This window comes from Capra hircus, chromosome 3, assembly GCF_001704415.2.
Source record: "Capra hircus breed San Clemente chromosome 3, ASM170441v1, whole genome shotgun sequence".
NCBI lineage: Eukaryota > Metazoa > Chordata > Mammalia > Artiodactyla > Bovidae > Capra > Capra hircus.
Window position 1 is genome coordinate 18,513,356 of NC_030810.1, and position 20,687 is coordinate 18,534,042.

General features: G+C 42.6%; 1 protein-coding gene across 5 annotated transcripts in view; it reads left to right on the forward strand.

Annotated features, from left to right (window-relative positions):
- ST3GAL3 (ST3 beta-galactoside alpha-2,3-sialyltransferase 3) overlaps nt 1-20,687 on the forward strand; it is a 226,739-nt gene that overhangs the window by 99,408 nt on the left and 106,644 nt on the right. For 3 of the 5 annotated variants that reach the window (XM_018043044.1, XM_018043033.1, XM_013962917.2), the window contains exon 3: nt 5,925-5,972. The exons of the other annotated variants lie outside the window; for them this stretch is intronic. In XM_018043044.1, the coding sequence (XP_017898533.1) occupies nt 5,925-5,972 (48 nt within the window). The remainder of the gene's footprint in view (nt 1-5,924; nt 5,973-20,687) is intronic. 5 annotated transcript variants of the gene reach the window in all.

Consider the following 20,687-nt stretch of genomic DNA (forward strand, 5'->3'; position numbering starts at 1 on the left):
ATATAGATCTATGTAATCCTCCTTCTTCCTAATCTCTTCCTCATGTCCCACAAGTCACTAGCCTTATGAATGTTCCCTTTTAAACATTATTAGCGTCCATTGGCTTTTGCTTTTTAATCTTGTTGCCACTGCCTTGGTTCAGGCCACCCCCATTTCTCGTCTGGAATGTTGCGTTCTTTTCTACCCATCTTCTGGCCTTCAGTCTCTCTTTCTCTCTCTCCAGTCTACCTTTTACTGTGTGGCCAGAATGGTCAGTTTAGTTCCTGCATAGCAGTGAACATTTATGTTTAAGAATATAAGTCAGATCAGTTTCTCCCCTAGTTTTAAGCGGGGCCTTCTCCCTGCTATTGAAATACAGTACAGATGTCTCACTATGGCCTCTTACATAAGGGTTCCTACAGATTTGCCTCCTGTCTTCCTCTCTGACCCCATGTCGCACCCTCCTTGTGTTCTTCGTGCTCTGTGTTCCAGCAACACTGGCCTTCTCTCTGTTTCTTAAATGCACCAAGATTGCTGTACTTGCTTTCCTTCCACCTGGAACTCTTTTTCCTTTGGTTTTTTCTTGGTGGATTCCTTCCTTCCAGCCTCAGTCATATGTCGCCTCCTCAGAGAAGTCTTCCCAAAATACCCAATCTAGCATTGCCTGTACTTCCACCTGTGATCACTGTTACATCATTGGATATTCTTCATGCCACTTATCACTGTCAGAAATTATTTTTATTTACTGTTTTTTTTTTCAGTCTCCCTGATTCAAATATAAATTCCTTGAGAATAGGAGCATTTTTGTTCTTCTTTACCATTGTATCCCTAAGTCTGGTATATAGTAGTTGCTTAATTAATATGTTGAATTAATGAACAATGAAATATCCCCCTTAATTTCCATACCTATACATTATACTTAGCTTCCCCCCTTCAGCTTTCAGTTTCAGTTCAGTCACTCAGTTGTGTCTGACTCTTTGCGACCCCATGGACTGCAGCACACCAGGCCTCCTCCCAGACCATCTCCTGGAGCTTGTTCAGACTCATGTCCATTGAGTCAGTGATGCCATCCAGCCATCTCATCCTCTGTCATCCCTTTCTCCTCCTGCCTTCAATCTTTCCCAGTATTAGGGGCGTCCAACGTATTGGAGCTTCAGCTTCAGTATCTGTCCTTCCAATGAATATTCAGGGTTGATTTCCTTTAGGGTGGACAGGTTTGATCTCCTTTCAGTCCAAGGGACTCTCAAGAGTCTTCTCCAACACCACAGTTCAAAAGCATCAATTCTTCAGCACTCAGCCTTCTTTATAGTCCAACTCTCACACCCATACATGACTACATCCATAGCTTTGACTAGATGGATCTTTGTCAGCAAAATAATGTCTCAGCTTTATTGAGTTATTATTGACAAATAGCGTTGTGTAAGTTTAAGGTGTACAATGTGATTGTTTGAAAGATGTATATAATGTGAAACGGTTACTACAGTAAGGCTGGTTAGCACATCCATCACCTCACATAGTTACCTTTTTGCATGTTTGTGCGTGATGATAACATTTAATATCTACTGTCTCAACAAACTTCAGGTATACAGTATGGTATTGTTAACTATATAATGCTTAGCTTTATATATGTTTTTATTTTACCTGTTAGGTTGTAAGCTACCTGACAGAACAGTTTTTTCCCCATTCATTCTTCCATCTCTGGGGCATACCTATGGTGGCTAGCAGAATATATGTGTTGAGTGTGTGCCATGACAGGTAGTACCCAAAACATAGCTTATTCACCCCATAATATGGTTTTTGGAAGCCTCTCCAGTGACTGGAAAGACTGGGCCCTGTTCTCTGTCCTCTCTTTATATTCTTTTTATCCACTTCAGAAACCAGACACAGGAAACATCTGACCATAATAAAAGGTTTCTAGTCAATTCTAGGTTTCCTCACTGAACAAAGTCATGTGTAGCGATGTTCTGTTGTGCTTTGGTCTGGAATTCTGTTTGGTCACTTGTGTAGCACACCACATGGCTGCCTCTGGCCTCAGAGCCAGGAACAGCTGGAGCCCGGGCTGCTTGAAATAAAAATGACATATTTGTTAGCCTGAGAGGGAGAAGTCTGGCTATTCTTGCTCTGCTTCTTGCAAAACAAACTTTTCAATTTGTTGAATACTGAATTTTCCCTTTAGCTGTCAAAGTGGTTTATAGCTCAAATGGTCTTATATCCTTCAGAATAAACACAAAAAAATGAATGGCCAAACTGATTCTCAAATCTCTGCCTTAAATGCTCAAAGCAGTATCCATCCAAATTACACAAAACATGATCTATCTCTGCCCTCTCACTTGCATCTTCTGCCGTTTAAAGACACACGCTCTTGGGAGCATTCCACCACCACTGGAAATAATATTTACAAAAACTCTGACTCTTTCTTTCTAGTAAGACTGTTATCTGTTTGGTGCTTGCTTCTTGTACATCCTTATCATGCTTTACTTCTAAGTGCCAATTAACATCTCTGCTTCCTTGGCTAGAAGGGAAAGACCAGCTCCTATCTGCTGGATAGGATAGATCAGATAGGATAGATTAGATAGACCAGCTCATATCTCTAGTATCACCAGGCCTGGCACATAATAGGCCACTGATAATATTTGTGAGAAGGAAGGAAGAAGAAAAGAATTTTTTCAAAGCTGGTCTATTTAGGAATTGAGGTTACTGAGATATAGTTAAGTGTTATGCATTGTAAGAAAAGGGAAAAGCCAAATAGCTTGTCAGCACATATAGTGAATCAGGAAGGCGATCAAGAACCTGCCATCCTTTTGCATTTGGTACCAGTGAGTTAGGGGTTAAAATCCTAGAGCTGGATTAGAAAGTTTTTTCCTAACTTTTTTTCCCTCTGATAATACAAGTTACATGTTCACTATAGAAATTTTTCACAACTGCAGGAATAAATGTCATCTATAATTCTTTCACCCAGAGACAACCATTGTTCACATTTAGGTTTCTTTTTTTTTTCCTTTTACTCTTGAAGTTTTAGTCTTTTAGTTAACGTGTAGCCTTTTTTCTTTTAGAAAAAGATTGAAAACTTTGAAAGAGATTATTTCAGAACTGCTTGTGTGTACAAAGACGGTAAATTGCAATTGGAAAAATACTTGTCAACTGCAATAAAAATTTGAGATGGTGTTACTGTTGCTCATCTGTGCAGTCAGCTTCTCAGAAAGGCTTTGCTAATCTCCTCCAGGTGACTGTGATCCCTCACCTAGAAAGCGCCTGGGGCCCTTTTCTTATTCCCCCTGCACTGCTTCGTGGGAATGCTTTCATCTTCCAAGGATGAGGCTGGGTTTGAACCTCTGAATCTTTCTGCTACAAGGACATTTCAAGGTTGACTTGAATTGAATGCGAATCTCTGTGCAGAATAGATCTCTCCCCACACCAGTTTGTGAAATGTCACTCATAACATCACCTTTGAAAGGAAGCGAAGACGTTTACTGGTTTATTCCTTTGTTTAATGAGCATGTTGACCACTTTCTGTGTGTCAGTCAGTGCACTTGACATCAAAGCCTCAAAATGAATAGACAGTCCTTGTCCTCAGGGGACGTGCAGTTTAATGAGAGAAGAGCAAGAGTGAGAACAGGCTTATAGTGTACTGTGACAAACGTCATAATAGCAGTGCAGCGATGGCCTGAAGAGCAGGGGCAGAACTGACCAGAGAAGGCTTTAAGAGGGGGAGATGATCTCTCTGGGTCTTAATAGAAAAGTGGGAGATTTTCTATGCAGGCGGGCAGAGAAAACAGTATGTCAGACGTCTGAAAACATGAAGGTGAAGATCTCTTTGGAAAAATAGAAACAGTTTAGCATGTCTGGAACATGGGGTATATTACAGGTCATAAATGAGCCAGAATGGTAAAGACCTTGAAGGTCAGAGCTTGAACTTTATCTTTCAGACTAGAGAAAGCCACTGAAGCATTTTAACCAAGAGCGAAGTGGTAGTCAGGTATACTTTTTAGAAAAGTCATGCAGCAGTATAAAAGATGATGGAAGTAGGCTCAGTTGGAGGTTAAGTGTGGATAAGGGGGCTATCAGAACACTCCCAGCAAAAGAAGGATAGGCAGATATCCACAAAAGGCAAAGGCGGCGCTAGTGGTAAAGAACCTGCCTGCCAACGCAGGAGACATAGGAGATGGAGGTTCAGTCCCTGGGTCAGGGAAGATCCCCTGGAGGAGAGCAGGGAAACTGCAGTATTCTTGCCTGGAGAATTCCTATGGACAGAGGAGCCTAGTAGGCTACAGTCCATAGGATGGCAAAGAGTTGGACATGACTAAGTGACTGAGCACGCACCAGGTCTTATTCTGGTAACATATCCGTGAACAGAGCATCCATAGTGTCTGTCTTTATGGCGCTTATAGTCTAGCAGTGGGACAGATGTAACTTCCAGTTTTGATAACTCGTGTGTCAGATTTCCATGTACAGTACAAAGAAAATGATGTATACCTGGAGATCTGGAGGATCCTGCTGGGGCGGGGTGCTCCCTGGGGCGCAGATGCTGTTCCTATAGGCAGCCAGCTAGCATTCCTTTGTAGTGAGTGAGCCTTTTGAATATGATCCCTTTTGAGTCTGGGGTCTCTGGGGTTATGTTGGACCTTAAATTGTCTTGATGTCCCTGGTATTAATAATTTGCATTTACTGAGCTGTGTGTTGGCTTCATGCCATCATTTGTATTGGCTCCTGTTGTAGGAAACAGCCATAAAAGATTCACAGTTATTTATCTTATAATAGAAATGTTGTAGAAGTTAACAGTCTTCAACATGGTGCAGCATCTCCATTTGTTAAGACCTATAAGAGGAATTTCTTTCTGATCACTATATAGTATTTGCTTTTCTACTTCCGGTTGCTCTGAGGCACCCTGTCCAATCCTGCTTTGGGTCTCCACACAGGACACCCTCTGCCTGGAACGCCCCTTCCCTTCTTGTCAGGTTTAACCTCTACGTATCCTGCATATCCAACAGCTTGCAGTTCAGGTGTCACTTCTTTAGGGAAGCCTTCCCTAACCAATATACACTCCCCTTCCAAACTTTTAGTGCTTTTCCCATATTCTTTGTTGTTATTGTTTTTACTTCATCAGTTTTCAGTTGAATAAGTTGTTGTTGGGTAACTTTTTTTCTCTTAGACTGATGGCAGATCCATGAGGGTAGAGATCATGCATTTTTGTGTGTGTCTGGATTGCAAAGGCATAGTATAGTATCTTGCATGTAGTAGATGCTCAATAAATATTTACTGAATAGTTGAATAAATGAGTGAATGAATATACTGTGAGCCCTCAATCTTGTTCATGTTCTCCTTTATTTAGCTGTTTGGGAGCTCAGACTTCTTTGAGTCAACCTGTAGTGTTTGGTTAGGTCCTCATGGCATGCATTTTATGCACTAACATTCCCCTGACTATATAGTATTTTTCCTTCCTTTGATTTCTTCATTTTTAAAATTCCAGTGTATACTGTAAATTCCTATAAGTCACTTGATGCCTTTTGGGGGAGGAAATAATAAACAATTGGATATAATAATAGGAAAAGAAAGTAAATCAAAGGAAAATGTTGGTGCCTTTAACCAGATGCAGGAGAGACATTTTCTTTTGCTTTAATTTTATTTTCACTGTGCAAAGGAAAAATAAGTAAATTTGTCCCCTAATTTGGCAGGAAATGCTTCTGAAGAATTTGGGGCATGTCTCTGCCCTGAGATATTCCTCCCAGTGGCAGGAGGCTGGGGCTGGGCTTGGCAGGGCCTCCTGGCCCAGCGGATGGGTGGGACGGACCTGTGGAGGCTGTCTGTGCAGCTGATTCCAGTCCTGTTGACCTTTCCTTGGGAGAGGGTTTGGGCAATGCCAGTGAGAGCTTGCTTTTTTTGTTTGTTTTTGTTTTGTTTTTACTGTAAGAAGGAGAAAGAAATGAACTTGTCCTCTTGTGTTGCAGATTCAGTGGTTCTTTCCTTTGACTCCGCGGGACAAACGCTAGGCTCAGGTACCAATCCCTCCCCCTCTGTCATCCTTTCTGCTCTCAGCATAGGCCGCAGTTGAAGTGGAGCCTAATGAGGTCGGGGAGGGGATGTCGGGGAGGGCACTGGAATATCTCAATATTGTGGGAAGGTCTCAAGGAGCTTTTCTAGGGACCTGTGGTCTGGGAAACAGCAGTGGGATGCAGCATCCAGAGGACTTTGCCAGTTGCTTTAAACGTGTGCAGCGAAGAGTCTGCAGTAGATGCTCCTGCCTCATTCAGGGTGGTCCAGGGTCATAGAACAGATGTCTGTTTCCTGTGCACACATCCTATTGCAGAGAGAGATGGGCAGAGGCCACTGAAAGACACCAAGCTCTGGACACGCAGGAGCAGTGGACCATCAGGGTCTCCAGGAACATGCTGGGCTGGTGAGGGCATCACAGCTTCCTGAGGACACACACCCTGTTGCAGGTTCACAGGCACACCCCATATAACTCAAATACACACCTCCTGGGTGTACACCTCCTGTGTGTCGGGGCACGGCACCGTGCACACATGCTGAAGCACTCGCATGCTTCCCTGTGTCGACAGTGCAGGGCGCAGACATCGGCACACCCACCACTTTGACTCAGATCACCCAGTCTTAGTGGAGCCCAGCTCTCTCCTATCTCAGGCTGTCTGCCTGCCCCACAGCACTCTGCTGCTGGCGGTGAACAGAAAGGGAAGATACTGATTCTTCAACTTGCTGCCATTGCATCCATATGGGAGCCCCAGAATGACTTTACCTCATGAGGAGAGCATCTCCATGCATCGGTCTTAGTTTTTACTTGAAGATGGTGGTCCTTGTACCATAGGTGCTGCCTGTGAGTAACAGGGAGGCTTTACCGGCCTGTTAAAGGCAATTAACCCATTTTGCTGTGGTTGACTGCAATAGTTTGATGTTTCACAATGCATCCATGAGGTTCAGGCCACTGTAGCAATGTGGATGAGGGGGAAGACGATCAGAGAATATAATCTCAGCTACCACTGTTTACTGAGGGCCTACTGTGTGCCAGCACTAAAAACACTAAAGCCAAGTGCTTTACACACTTCTTGCAAGGTAGATAGTAAGTACATCTTTAATTATAGATAAACCTAATACTCAAGAGTCAAAGTACCCTGTCCAAGACCACTCATATCTGTCTAACCCTAGATCCTGTACTCTCTGCCTTGCCATCTTGCTGTCTCATACCTTGATACTTGATACTCCACTGAAATGCTTTAAGACAGAATGGACAGATAGAAAGAGTTTTGAAATAGGCATAAAGTTGTGAATCAATTTTATTGATTGATGAATCAATTTTATTACATTTATTACAATTTACTACATTATAACTTTATTACAAAGTAAAACTTCTGTTAATGAAAAGATAGCATTAAGAGAGTGAAAAGGCAGAGTGAAAAAAAATATGTCTATAACATAAATAGCCAACAAAGGGCTTGTTTCCAGAATAAAGAGCTAAAAAAGATCAATATGAATAAACAAGCAACCCTGTGTAGAAACAAGCAAAACACCCAAATAGACCCTTCACAAAAGAGGAATCCAGATGGTTAATAACCCAATGAAAAGGTCTTCAATTGTATTAGTACCTAGGGAAATGCAAATTAGCATTTCAAGCACAAGCTGGAATCAAGATTGCTGGGAGAAATATCAGTAACCTCAGATAAGCAGATGACACCACCCTTATGGCAGAAAGTGAAGAAGAACTAAAGAGCCTCTTGATGAAAGTGAAAGAGGAGAGTGAAAAAGTTGGCTTAAAGCTCAACATTCAGAAAACTAAGATCACGGCATCCAGTCCCATCACTTCATGGCAAATAGATGGGGAAACAGTGGGAACAGTGGCAGACTATATTTTTGGGGGCTCCAAAATCACTGCAGATGGTGACTGCAGCCATGAAATTAAAAGACGCTTCCTCCTTGGAAAGAAAGTTATGACCAACCTAGACAGCATATTAAAAAATCAGAGACATTACTTTGCCAACAAAGGTCCATCTAATCAAGCCTATGGTTTTTCCAGTGCTCATGTATGGATGTGAGAGTTGGACTATAAAGAAAGCCAAGCACTGAAAAATTGATGTTTTTGAACTGTGGTGTTGGAGAAGCCTCTTGAGAGTCCCTTGGACTGCAAGGAGATCCAGCCAGTATATCCTAAAGGAGATCAGTCCTGAATATTCAGTCCTTCCAATGTTGAAGCTGAAACTCTAATACTTTGGCCACCTGATGTGAAGAACTGACTCATTTGAAAAGACCCTGATGCTGGGAAAGATTGAAGGTGGGAGGAGAAGGGGACAACAGAGGATATGGTTGGATGGCATCACCGACTCAATGGGCATGAGTTTGAGTAAACTCTGGGAGTTGGTGATGGACAGGGAGGCCTGGCGTGCTGCAGTCCATGGGGTCGCAAAGAGTCGAACACGACTGAGCGACTGAACTGAACTGAACTGAGATACCACCGCACATCTACCAAAATAGGGACACTTGAAAAGCCTGATAAAAGGTTGGTAAGGATTTGATGCAGTGGAAACTCTGAGTCTCTGCTGTCAGTGGGTAAGTTGATCACAATCACTTTGGAAAAAACTGTGGTAGTGTCTAGCTAAATCTGAATATATACATACCCATGACCTGGCATTTCCTCCCCTAGGAAATATATTCCCTGCATAAATAGATAGTTACATATATATACACCAGAATATGTGTATAAAATACATGTGTAAGAATCTATCTCTGTCACTGAAAGCAGCTAAAGGCCTGGACACTTAGCAGCTATTTGAAAGACTCTGGAATATAAACAGTAGTAGACAGATGGGAGGAAAAAACTAGAATTAGAAGTACTACCACACTGGCAGTGGGTTTCTCATTTTTCCTCTGGTATCCTATGTCATGGACTCAAGGCATCCCCAAACCTAAGCACAGAGTAGACATCAGGGCACAACTGGAGAGAATTCCAGAAGACCTCTAGTTATGGCTCTGGTTGGGAAAGGGGCTCTAAGGCTCAGACAGAGGGGGACATCCCAAAGGTCATTTTTTCTGTTTTCTCTGCCTTAATCCCCAGGCAGTCCCCTGAGTGGTGATGATGGCAGTGCCCAGTAATAGCAGTGGGGCCTTCAAGCACCTAAAACCGAAGAAAGGAAATATTCTTCTTTGATCAATACTTCCTTTATGTAATCCCAAGAGGGTGGGAGAAAATCCAGTTGTCTTTTCTCTCTCAGCCTTCTTGCTGCTTGGTTCCAGATTTGGGTACAGTTTCTGGCAGTAGCAGAAAGTGGTAAATAAAACCCCAGCTTTGGGGCCAGAGGACCAAGAAGGGGAGGCCCAATAAACTGGAAAGTACGAGGAGATGGCAGAAAGGGAGTTCAGGAAAGCAACTCCATAATGTTGTATGCGAACTTCTGGGCTAACCCTGAGCTGTGCATGTGCTCATCTGATTCCAGCCAACACACCAAAGACTCAGAGAACAGAACTAGGGGATGGACCAGGCTGGACACTGGGTAGTGCACACAGAGGACATACCTGAACAGGCTTTGAAAATAGAACTGGCATTGAAACCACAGCTCACAGAAGGCTGGTCAGAACTTGCCACTGAAATCCAACTTGGTTGATTGTCTGGTGAAACAAAAATATCAGCATTCTCCACTGCATTTAAATCAGACCTGAATTTAAAGAAGATTTAAAGACGCTTCACAACATAATATTCAAAATATGTAAGACACAATCTAAAATTAATTATCATATGAAGAACCAGGAAAATCTCAACTTGCCTGGGAGAGACAATCAATGGATGCTGATGCTAGGATGACACAGATGTTGGAATAATCTGACAGATTTAAAGTGGCATTTATACAAATGCTCCTGGCTGCCTTTCTCCATCTCTTCCATCTGGCTGTTCCTGAGTTGAATCCTTTCATAATAAACTGGTAATCTTGTAAGTAAACTGTTTTTAAAAAAAAATGCTTTCAAAAGTAAGGATAAACACTGTTGACATGAATTTAGATAGAAAGTGTTAGCGGAAAAAGAAAAACACTTGTATATATAACCAAATGGAGATTAAAGAAAAAATACAACAATTTAAAATTTAAAAACTCTGCTGAATAGGCTCAGTCACAAAATGGAGATGATAAGCAAAGAATCAGTAAATTTGAAAATAAAGCAGTAGAAACTATCCAATCTGAACAATAGAAGAAAAAATGTCAAAGAAGTTGAACGGTGTTTCAGCAACTTATGGGACAGTGCTGGAAGGTTTACAGTCTGTGTCCCTGGAGCCCCAGAAGGAGAGAAAGAGCGCAGTAGAGAAGAAATATTTGAAGAAGTAATGGCTTACTCTTCCCAAAATAGGTGCCCAGGTAGGGTTTATCCTGGGAATGGAAGGCTGGTTCAACATTCAAAAGTCAATCAGTGTAATCTACCATATTAACTGTCTAAAGAAGAAAAATACATAGTCATGTCAATTGACAAAGAAAAAGCATCTGATAAAATTCCACACCTACTCACGATAAAAATCCTCAGAAAACTTGGAAGGGAACTTTTTCACTCTGATATAGGGCATCTACAAAAAGCCTACAGCAAACCTCATACTTTATGGTAAAACTGCTCTCAGCCTGAGATCAAGAACCACTCCTGAAAGTCCTAGCCAGTACACTGAGAAGGAAAAGAATGAAAAAGAATGCAGATGGGAAAAGAAGAAATAAAAGCGACCCTCTTCATGGTTTCCTACATAGAAAATCCCAAGGAATCTGTTTTTAAAAACTGCTAGAACTAATAACTGAGTTTAGTAAGGTAACAGGATGCAAAATCAGAATGCGAAAAATTAATTATATTTCTGTATACTAGGAAAATTCCATGGATGGAGGAGCCTGGTAGGCTGCAGTCCATGGGGTCGCTAAGAGTCAGACACAACTGAGCGTCTTCACTTTCACTTTTCACTTTCATGCATTGGAGAAGGCAATGGCAACTCACTCCAGTATTCTTGCCTGGAGAATCCCAGAGACAGAGGAGCCTAGTGGGCTGCCATCTATGGGGTCGCACAGAGTCGGATACGACTGACGTGACTTAGCAGCAGCAGCAATGAATAATTGAAAGTCAAACATTTTTTAAAAATGGAAAACAAATTATGGTACCAACCCCCCCCGAAATAAAATGCTTATGTATACATATGATGAAATGTGCAGGGTCTGTATGCCAAAACCTGTTTGTCCCCCATATTTTCTTCCTCACCTACCAAACTGTTCAAGCTACAAACCTCGTGATCACCTTGATTTTTCCTCTTCTCACCCTTTCCTACCTCTTCTGTCTTCATGGTATGTCCTTCTTTCGAGCATCACTGTCCAAGGTACCATCTTCTCCCCCCTTAGACAAGTAAACATCTCTCTTTTTTTTAAATTTATTTTTTATTTTACTTTACAATACTGTATTGGTTTTACCATACATTGACATGAATCCGCCACGGGTGTACATGAGTTCCCAATCCTGAACCCCCCTTCCACCTGCCTTCCCATATCATCTTTCTGGGTCATCCCAGTGCACCAGCCCCAAGCATCCTGTATCCTGTATCGAACCTAGACTGGCGATTCGTTTCTTACATGATAGTATACGTGTTTCAATGCCATTCTCCCAAAACATCCCACCCTCTCCCTCTCCCACAGAGTCTGAAAGTCTGTTCTATACATCTGTGTCTCTTTTGCTGTCTCGCATACAGGGTTATCATTACCATCTTTCTAAATTCCATATATATGTGTTGGTACATTGTGTTGGTGTTTTTCTTTCTGGCTTACTTCACTCTGTATAATCGGCTCCAGTTTCATCCACCTCGTTAAAACGGATTCAAACGTATTCTTTTTAATGGCTGAGTAATATTCCACTGTGTATATGTACCACAGCTTGCTTATCCATTCTCTTAACTGGCCTCTCTGTGCTCACTGGGCTTCCCAGTGGTCCATTCTCTATGTTGTAGTCAGAGTCATCTTTTATAAATGTGAATCAGATCATGTCTTGTTCCACCTGAAATCTCTCCAGGTCCAAACGCCATTAACTACAGTGTCCTACTCCAATTTCTAATTATCTCAACACTTTCAGTTTTGTTCATTTGTCCCCTCACTGCCCTCAAGCCACACTGGCATTCCTGCCATTCCATGAATATGCCAGATTCCTTCCTGACCCAGGGTCTTTGTACTCACTTTTCTTCTGCTTAAGCAAGTAAGTAAGTGTTAGTTGCTCAGTCGTGACCGACTCTTTGCGACTCCATGGACTGCAGCCCACCAGGCTCCCCTGTCCATGAGATTTTCCAGGCAAGGATACTGGAGTAGGTTGCCATTTCCTTCTCCCAGGGGATCTTCCCACCCCAGGGATCGAACCCGGGTCTCCTGCCCTGGAGGCAGATTCTTTACTTACTGAGCTACAAGAGAAGCCCTTTCTTCTGCTTAGAATTGCTTTTATCTTTCACTTTGTATAATTGTCTCAAATCTCTGTTGAAATATCACCTCTGCAAGAAGGCTCTCCCAGAACACTTTATCTAATCTACTCTCTTGATCTCCAACCTTTCTCTAAGCAGATATGCCTTTACTTCTTCTTAGCTGTCATCCTTCCTTCAAATTACCTGCTTATTTACCTTCCTTCAAATTATTTACTTATTTACCTTATTTAGTTATCCACGCCCCCCAACTAACATGTAGGCTTCATGTGACCTTGCCTTTCTTGTTCATGACTGTATCCCTGGAACTTGGAACAGTACCCAGCACATAATAGGTGCTCAGGAAATATTTACTGAAGGAAGGAAGAGTAGAAACATAGAAACATTATTTATGACATAACAGGACATTGTCCAGTGTCCAGTGGCAGGTCCGTACAGTGGAATACTGTGTAGCCATTAGAAATGATGGTGCAATTTTATTTTTATTGATGTAGAAGATGTTGAGGGTATTGTTGAGTGAACAAAATAGGGACAAACAGCATGTATATCAAAGGTACATGAAAGTAAAATTATATATGCATATTTACATGTATATTTGTGAGAAGAGATTTCTGGGAAGATACCAAAATGTTTGCAGCAAATAGCTTTAGATAATGGGAGTTTTGAGTGATTCTTACTTCATTATTTTTAAGTTTTTTTTCATTTGGATTTTTATAGTTAGCTTGTGAGTCTGAGTGAACTCCGGGAGTTGGTGATGGACAGGGAGGCCTGGCGTGCTGCGGTTTGTGGGGTCCCAAAGAGTCAGACATGACTGAGCGACTGAACTGAACTGAACTGTGTTATTCCTAAAACTGGGAAAGATAAAATTATTTTTGTTTGGAGAGAAGGACTGTATCTGTGCTTAGTGATTATTTGTAAATATTCACCAATGGATAGGGCTTCCCTGGTGGCTTAGATGGTAAAGAATCTGCCTCCAATGCAGGAGGCCCCTGGTTTGATTCTTGGGTTGGGAAGATCCTCTGGACAAGGGAATGGCAACCCATTCTAGTATTCTTGCCTGGAGAATTCCATGGACAGAGGAGCCTGGAGGGCTATAGTCCATGGGGTGGTAAAGAGTTAGACATAACTGAGCAACTAACACACACACACCCACACATACACTAGATAGTAAGCTCCCTGAAGCTTCAGATACAAACCGCAGAGTGAGCCATTTTTTTCTATTTCCTGTCCCAGCTGCCCTTTTGACATGCTGTCACTCATAATCTTGCCGCTTAGCACAACATGCCCTGGCGTGGTCTGGGCATACTTGATATCATGAGTAGAATTGAATTTACTGTCTGCTCAGCTCTAGACATCTGCTTTCCTTCCCAGGACAGAGGAGAGTTGGTGCATGGCCTCTCAGCCTGTGTTGCGATGGGGCTTCTACCTGCCAGTGGAGGCCCCAGGCTGCTTGGGTGGAGGGCGCACAGGCACTGAGGGCTTCGTCCTATCAGGACCTGCTCGCTAGGCCTCTGCCCTCCCCCACGCCAGTGTACACCCATTTGAGATTGGGCTTCAGTTGGTGAACCTTACTTTACTGGGTCAGTTAATTTAGTCCAGGTCAGTGAATTCTTTCTGTGTTTATTTTATATAACTGCTTTTCCTATTTTAGTTTGTCTTTGATTAATTGATCCTGCATTATGATTTATTTTCCTGACTTGATGTGGGAGCTGTTTGCACTTTGGCCAGCCCCTCTTGGGCCTCTGTGGGACTCCGAGGGTTCATGTGTGGGCGTGGCTAGGCCTTCTGACACCACCCTGGAGCCAGGAGTGGGAGGTAGGAGTAGATAATTGCTCTCATGGCAGCTCTCCTAATATGAGGGTCTGCTTTTCTTATTTCCTCAGAGAGTCAGTGTAGCATAATGTAAAGACAAGAAGCTGCAAAGTCAAACCTGGGTTGGTTCAACAACACCCCAGCTGGTCCATGTACTGGCTGGGGATCCTGAATACGTTATTTCTCGTCTCCAAGACTCTGTTCCCTCCTCTGTAAAATGCAGAAAATACCCACCTCGTAGGAGTTGTAAGAGGTAAACTGAGGGTGCAGGTGAAAGTTCTGAAAGCAGTGTGAATTCACAGTAGATGCTCAATAAATACAGATTCCCTCAGTTCTTCCCTTTGTCTGGCATGTCCCACAGTCCATTTGCAACTGTTGCCAGCTTCCTCCTCCACCCAAGCCAGGACATACATTACTTATGTTTAATATAGCCTGTGACTTTTATTGGAGGCTGTACAGTGCTTTTTCTTCAGAAAAGAGGGATCTATTTTGGTTAGGATAGGTCCTCATTCCATTTACCCCTATACTCTTTGCACTTAGCAATTCATCATAGCTCAGAGACTGGAGCCAAAGACCCCCTTGAAAAAAGATCTGGCAGCAGAGTTCTTCTCTTATGTACTTGGACTTTTCTTGCCCAATGGCCTATCCTGCTTTTCTAACTTTTGTGCATTCTAATATGAAGTGCTGTAGTTTTCTGATAGAATCAAGGCCATGTTTTTATCCTTTATACTAAACTTCGTCTACTTCAGTAATATTCCTTAAGCTGGCCTTCCTGGGGAATATTCACTGTTGTCATCAGCCTAAGCATCTGCTTTGTTTTCAAAGCACAGTGACTATGCATGGGAATTTGTGGTGGCTTTTTACAGTGATCAGAGGAGGTGGGCCACTAGGAACTGAAAGGGTCATTCACACAATTGGCTCACAATTGTGCACCTGTATACCTTGAAAGTCCATTTTGGGGCTCAGTGGCTTGAGAATGGGGCTAGAACAGGACACTTTGTTTCAGGGAGCTCCCCCTTCATCTTTGAAGAGGATGTTACTATGTAGTCAATACCCCAGCCACTTGTACATGAGAGCATAAGCAGAAGGTGATACTATCTGGACCCCCTGCTAAGATAAGCAGGAGGGGACTCAGGCTTATTTAGACAGGGAATTATGAAAACATTTTTAATTTCCTTTACATTACACAATTATGATAAAATAAAATACGAAGTGGTATGGAATGTATTAAAATTTCAAATTGCTATAAAACAAAAATATTTTTAAGTTTTAAAGTTAAAAACTTGAGCTTGTTTCAGCATTTATTAATTTTTATCTTGGCATTTATGCCTCTCAGGTGGTCAGTTTTCATAGTTTCCAAATATGCTTGAAGAGAATTGCGTTCTCCATTTGTCAGGGGTAAGGTACTCTGTTTTTCAGCTAGTTCAGATCTATTTATTCATTGTTCTGTTCACATCATCTGCTTTCTCACTGACTGTGTGAGCCTGGTTTTTCAGTGGTCTGTGAGTTTCCCATTATGAAGACAGGAGACCCGTTGTGTCGTTCTCCATGTAATTCTTTTAATTTTGCCTGATAGACCTTATTAGGTACATACACACTTTTGTGCATGGCCTCCTTTTGTCTATGTCCAATTTCTGAACTTTCTAGGAGTTTATATGAGTTCAGAACATCAACTTACTGCTTTGAAATGGCAATGGAAGAGTTAATGGTTAATTTCAAGGCTTGAAGCATTTGAACAGGCACTTTATGCATTCACAAGTCTGACTTGGTACAGGTGCAGGAAGAGAAGAACAGAGACGTGCATCGTTTGTGCCACTACACACCTGGAGCCAGGCAAGGGACACACATGCACTCCTTGGTTAGGGGTTTTTATAATGCCAGGCAGCCTAAAGTTCCAGACTAAACACCTCTCCTTCACTGTGCAGCTGTGGTATTGCTGCTCTGACACCTGCGAGAGAGGACCTTCAGCTGCGTATGTACATCAGCATGTGCTGTGTCTGGTGACTTGAGAGTCCCAGGATCTTCCATTCTTACTGCAGATTTGGTATCAGTTGACTGCCAGTGAGAGCTGGGCTTTACTGCCAGCTTCCCCAGAGGTGAATTTTCCCTGAAGAGTTGGTGCACTCAAAATAGCATTTCCATTGTATAAGCTGAACTCATATGCTACTTCAGGAACACGTTTGTATACAGTGAGATATTCTGGGTGAAAAGTGGTACCGCTCATTAAGGCAGGGCATACAGGAGGAGGCTTTGCATGTGTGCAGGTGGTGAAAATGAACTCTGTGAGGCAGCCTGAGTTTCAGGTCACTATAGGTATCAAAGTAGAGATGTCAGCTGGATGCCCAAGTCTGGAGCTCAGGAGAAAGGGGTGGGCAGAGAGATTTGGTATGGGTATAACGGGAAGATCATTGGGGCAGGCTAAACTGAACAGTTAAGCATGGTGAAGTCTAGACCAGATAAGAAAAAGTGAAAAAAAGGAGAAACAACTGAAAAGTAGACAAACTATATGGGAAAGAAGAGTTCTTTCAGACACTGAACTATAGATGGCACAGGACCCTGGATTTGAAAGAAGGGAAATAAATGAGAGAAACCCTGTAACTGCCCAAGCCAATGGCCTAGACAAGATTTCCAGACCACAGCACAGGAAAGGAGAACCCAAACAGAACCCAAGAGTCTTCCTAAGAGGAAACAGAGTTGAGAATTTGTATCCTGACTAAGCTAGTGGGGAGAGTGAAGCTGACCGAGGGAGGTATGCTGGCATTCCAGTCACTTTTGGTCATCTCTGAAACCCTGCACCCGGGCCCTTCCCACACTTTGGTTATGTGAACCTCTGAAGAGCTGTATTTACTTCAGTTAGTGCAACCAGTATGTTGAACATGCGGGAAACATCAGGGGTTAATCACAGCCACTTTCATTGGTCTCTCTGTGTCCCCTTAAGATGTTTTCAGCGTGGGAGGTCCAGAGAATTTTTTGGTACCTCTGAGGTAATAGAAATCCCATGGTCGTATTGAGTCACCAGTTCCAAAATTAGTGTCCCGCCTTACGTAATAGCATAGCTTTCAGCTCATTCAGAGCCGCAGCGACTCCCCTCCCAGCGAAGGGTTTAGAAGCAGTGATGCTGACCCAGGACGGGTCTGCACCCTGTTTGTCCTCCTCTTTCCACTTGTACCCCAGTTGCCAGCTGTGATTTTGAACCTCTGTGGGACTGGAAAGGAAGGGAGAGAGAGGCTGAGCAGAGAAGACATAAGATCGTGTGGGCACTCCCTGGACTGGCCAGTGTGTAAAGCTGACTCTTGTGGGGTCTCTTGTAGATGTTTTGCAGACCCCTCCAGCTGGGGACCTCTCCCTTGGAGGTCCCCTGATGTGAGCAGTGCATTCGCCAGAGCCTTGTCACTCACTCCTGGTGTAGCTCCTGGGACTCTCAGAATCTGCATTTATTTCTGTCTGTTGAGGACCCAACAGCCTGCTGGGCAGCTCTTTAGGAAAGGACCTAAAGCCACCCCACACCAGCATATTCATACATCCTTTTCTGCAACAAATTCTGGGAATACAGGCCATGTCCTCTGTAGCCAACGTATCTGCCAGTGTAAGACAGAGTTTACACTGCTGCCTGCATCCCGGCCATGGACATACTTCAGTTGATCCTCATAATCTTGAGTCTATTGCCAGTATTTACAAACCGAGGAATTTTACCATAAAAGATCCAAATTCTTGAGGAGATGTGACAACGCCAGGTCTGCCTTACTGCCTGGCATAGACAGCTGGAGATGGGAGAGGCTATCCCGTTTGACAGGGCATGGAATCACCAGAGGGACTCCACTCCCTCTTGGCTCTGCAACCTGAACCCCAGTGTCAGTTGCCATTTGTCATCACTGGACTCATGCAGTTACATTTTCTTAAACTACAGACTGAATGTGAAATATTTCTGGTGCTTATGTTTCTTAACAAAGAGAGAAAACAAGAGATAGTCCAAAAGAACCATGGAAAGGAGGGATATAATTTATTTAGAAGCACAGTGTGTTCTTAGATGTTTAATGTGCAATTAGTCTGTATGAGTGTAGAAAACACAACTTAAGATGCCATTCGAAAATAACCCATAAATAGAATCATGGTTACTATACAAAACTATGTGGTGAAGAAGACATTTCAGCTCTCAGCGAGTAAGTTATGTGGCTTGCTGCAGAAGGGCATTACTCTCATCCTCTTCCCTGGTTTATGTTTTGTTCCTACTTGGCCCTGACTTTTCAGTTTGCAACAAGGGGAAAACATCCTCTGGCCTCTCTGGAGGAAGAATCAGCCAAAACATGGATTCATTGTATGTCCGAAGGTGTCTTAGCACATATCTGGTAAGGAGTAGTAGCAGGATAGTTCCCAAGGTTATGGCCACATGGAGAAAAAGCAACAGGTATTGGCAAATTAATGAGGTCTTCTTTTTGATGGCAGGGTAACACCAGATTTTTGAAACAGTATTCAACTTTGAAACTAACTCTTTGGGGAAATTTTGTTTTCAGTTTATTTTTAAAGTTGAAACCTTATTGATTTTTATAAGTACCTGATATATTAAGCAAAATCTTTTTTCCATTTATCTGAATTAGAGCAAAACCAGAATTATCTTGAGGAAAGGCTGTCACTTGCCCAGGGGTCTTCTCTTGGGATCCCCTTCATGGATCCTAGCCTTGTTGTGGTGAAGGGGCTTGCATAATTCAGTGAAACTATGAGCTGTGCTGTGCAAGGCCATCCAAGACAGATGGGTCATAGTGAAAAGTTCTGACAAAACGTGGTCCACTGGAGGAGGGAATGGCAAACAACTCCCATATTCTTGTCGTGAGAACCCCGTGAACAGTATGAGAAGGCAACATACGTGACACTGGAGGATGAGCCCCTCAGGTCGTAAGATGTCCAGCGTTCTACTAGGGAAGGACGGAGGGCAATTACTAATAGATCCAGAAAGCATGAAGCGGCTGGGTCAGAGCAGAAGCGATGCTCCGTTGTGGACGTGTCTGGTGGTGAAAGTAAAGTCTGCTGCTGTAGAGAACAATATTGCATAGGATCCTGGAATGTTAGGGCCATGAATCAAGGTAAATTGGACATGATCAAGCAGGGGATGGCAAGAGTGAAGATAGACATCTTAGGAATCAGTGAACAAAAATGGACAGAAACAGGTGAATTTAATTCAGGTGATCATTGTATCTATTACTGTAGGTAAGAATCCTTTAGAAGTAGCTCTCACAGTCAACCAGAGAGTCTGAAATGCAGTACTTGGATGCAGTCTCAAAAATGACAGAATGATCTCAGTTCATTTCCAAGGCAAACCACTCAACATCAACATCTAATGGCAGAAAGTGAAAAGCAGTCCAAGTTTATGCCCCAAACACTGATGCTGAAGAAGCTGAAGTTGACCAGTTCTATCTGTGAAGACCTACAAGACCTTCTAGAACTAACACCAAAAAAACAGACGTCCTTTTCATCATAGGGGATTGGAATACAAAAGAATGAAGTCAAGATATACCTGGAATAACAGGCAAATTTGGCCTTGGAGTACAGAATGAAGCAGGGCAAAGGCTAACAGTATTGTCAAGAGAACGCATCAGTCATAGCAAACACCCTCTTCCAACAACACAAAAGACGACTCTACACATGGATATCACCAAATGGTCAATACTGAAATCAAATTGATTATAGTCTTTGCAGCCAAAGATGGAGAAGCTCTATACAGTCAACAAGACAAGACCTCAGATCATCAACTCCTTATTGCAAAATTCAGGCTTAAATTGAAAGAATTAGGGAAAATGACCACTAGGCCATTCAGGTAGGACTTAAATCAAATCCCTTACGATTATATAGCGGAGGTGATGAATAGATTCAAGGAATTAGATCTGGTAGAGTGCCTGAAGAACTATGGACATGGGTTCATAACATTGTATAGGAGGCAGTGACCAAAATCATCCCAAAGAAATAGAAGTGTGAAGAAAGAAAAAACAGCCAGAAGGCAAAGTGATTGTTGGAGGAGGCCTTACAAATAGCTGAGGAAAAAAGAGAAGTGAAAAGCAAGGGAGAAGGGGAAAGATATATCCAACTGAATGCAGAGTTCCAGAGAATAGCAAGAAGAGATAAGAAGGCCTTCTTCAATGAACAATGCAAAGAAATAGGGGGAAACAACAGAATGGGAAAGACTAGAGATCCCTTCAAGAAAATTGGAGATACCAGTGGAACAGTTCATGCAAGGATGGGTGCGATGAAGAACAGAAACAGTAAGGACCTAACAGGAAGAGGTTAAGAAGAAATGGTAAGAATACACAGAAGAACTATACAAAAAGGTCTTAAGGACCCAGGTAACCATAATGGTATGGTCACTCACCTAGAGCCAGACATCCTGGAATGTGAAGTCAAGTGGGCCTTAGGAAGCATTATGACAAACAAAACTAGTGGAGGTGATGGAATTCTAGCTGAACTATTTAAAAATCCTTAAAATGATGCTGTTAAAGTG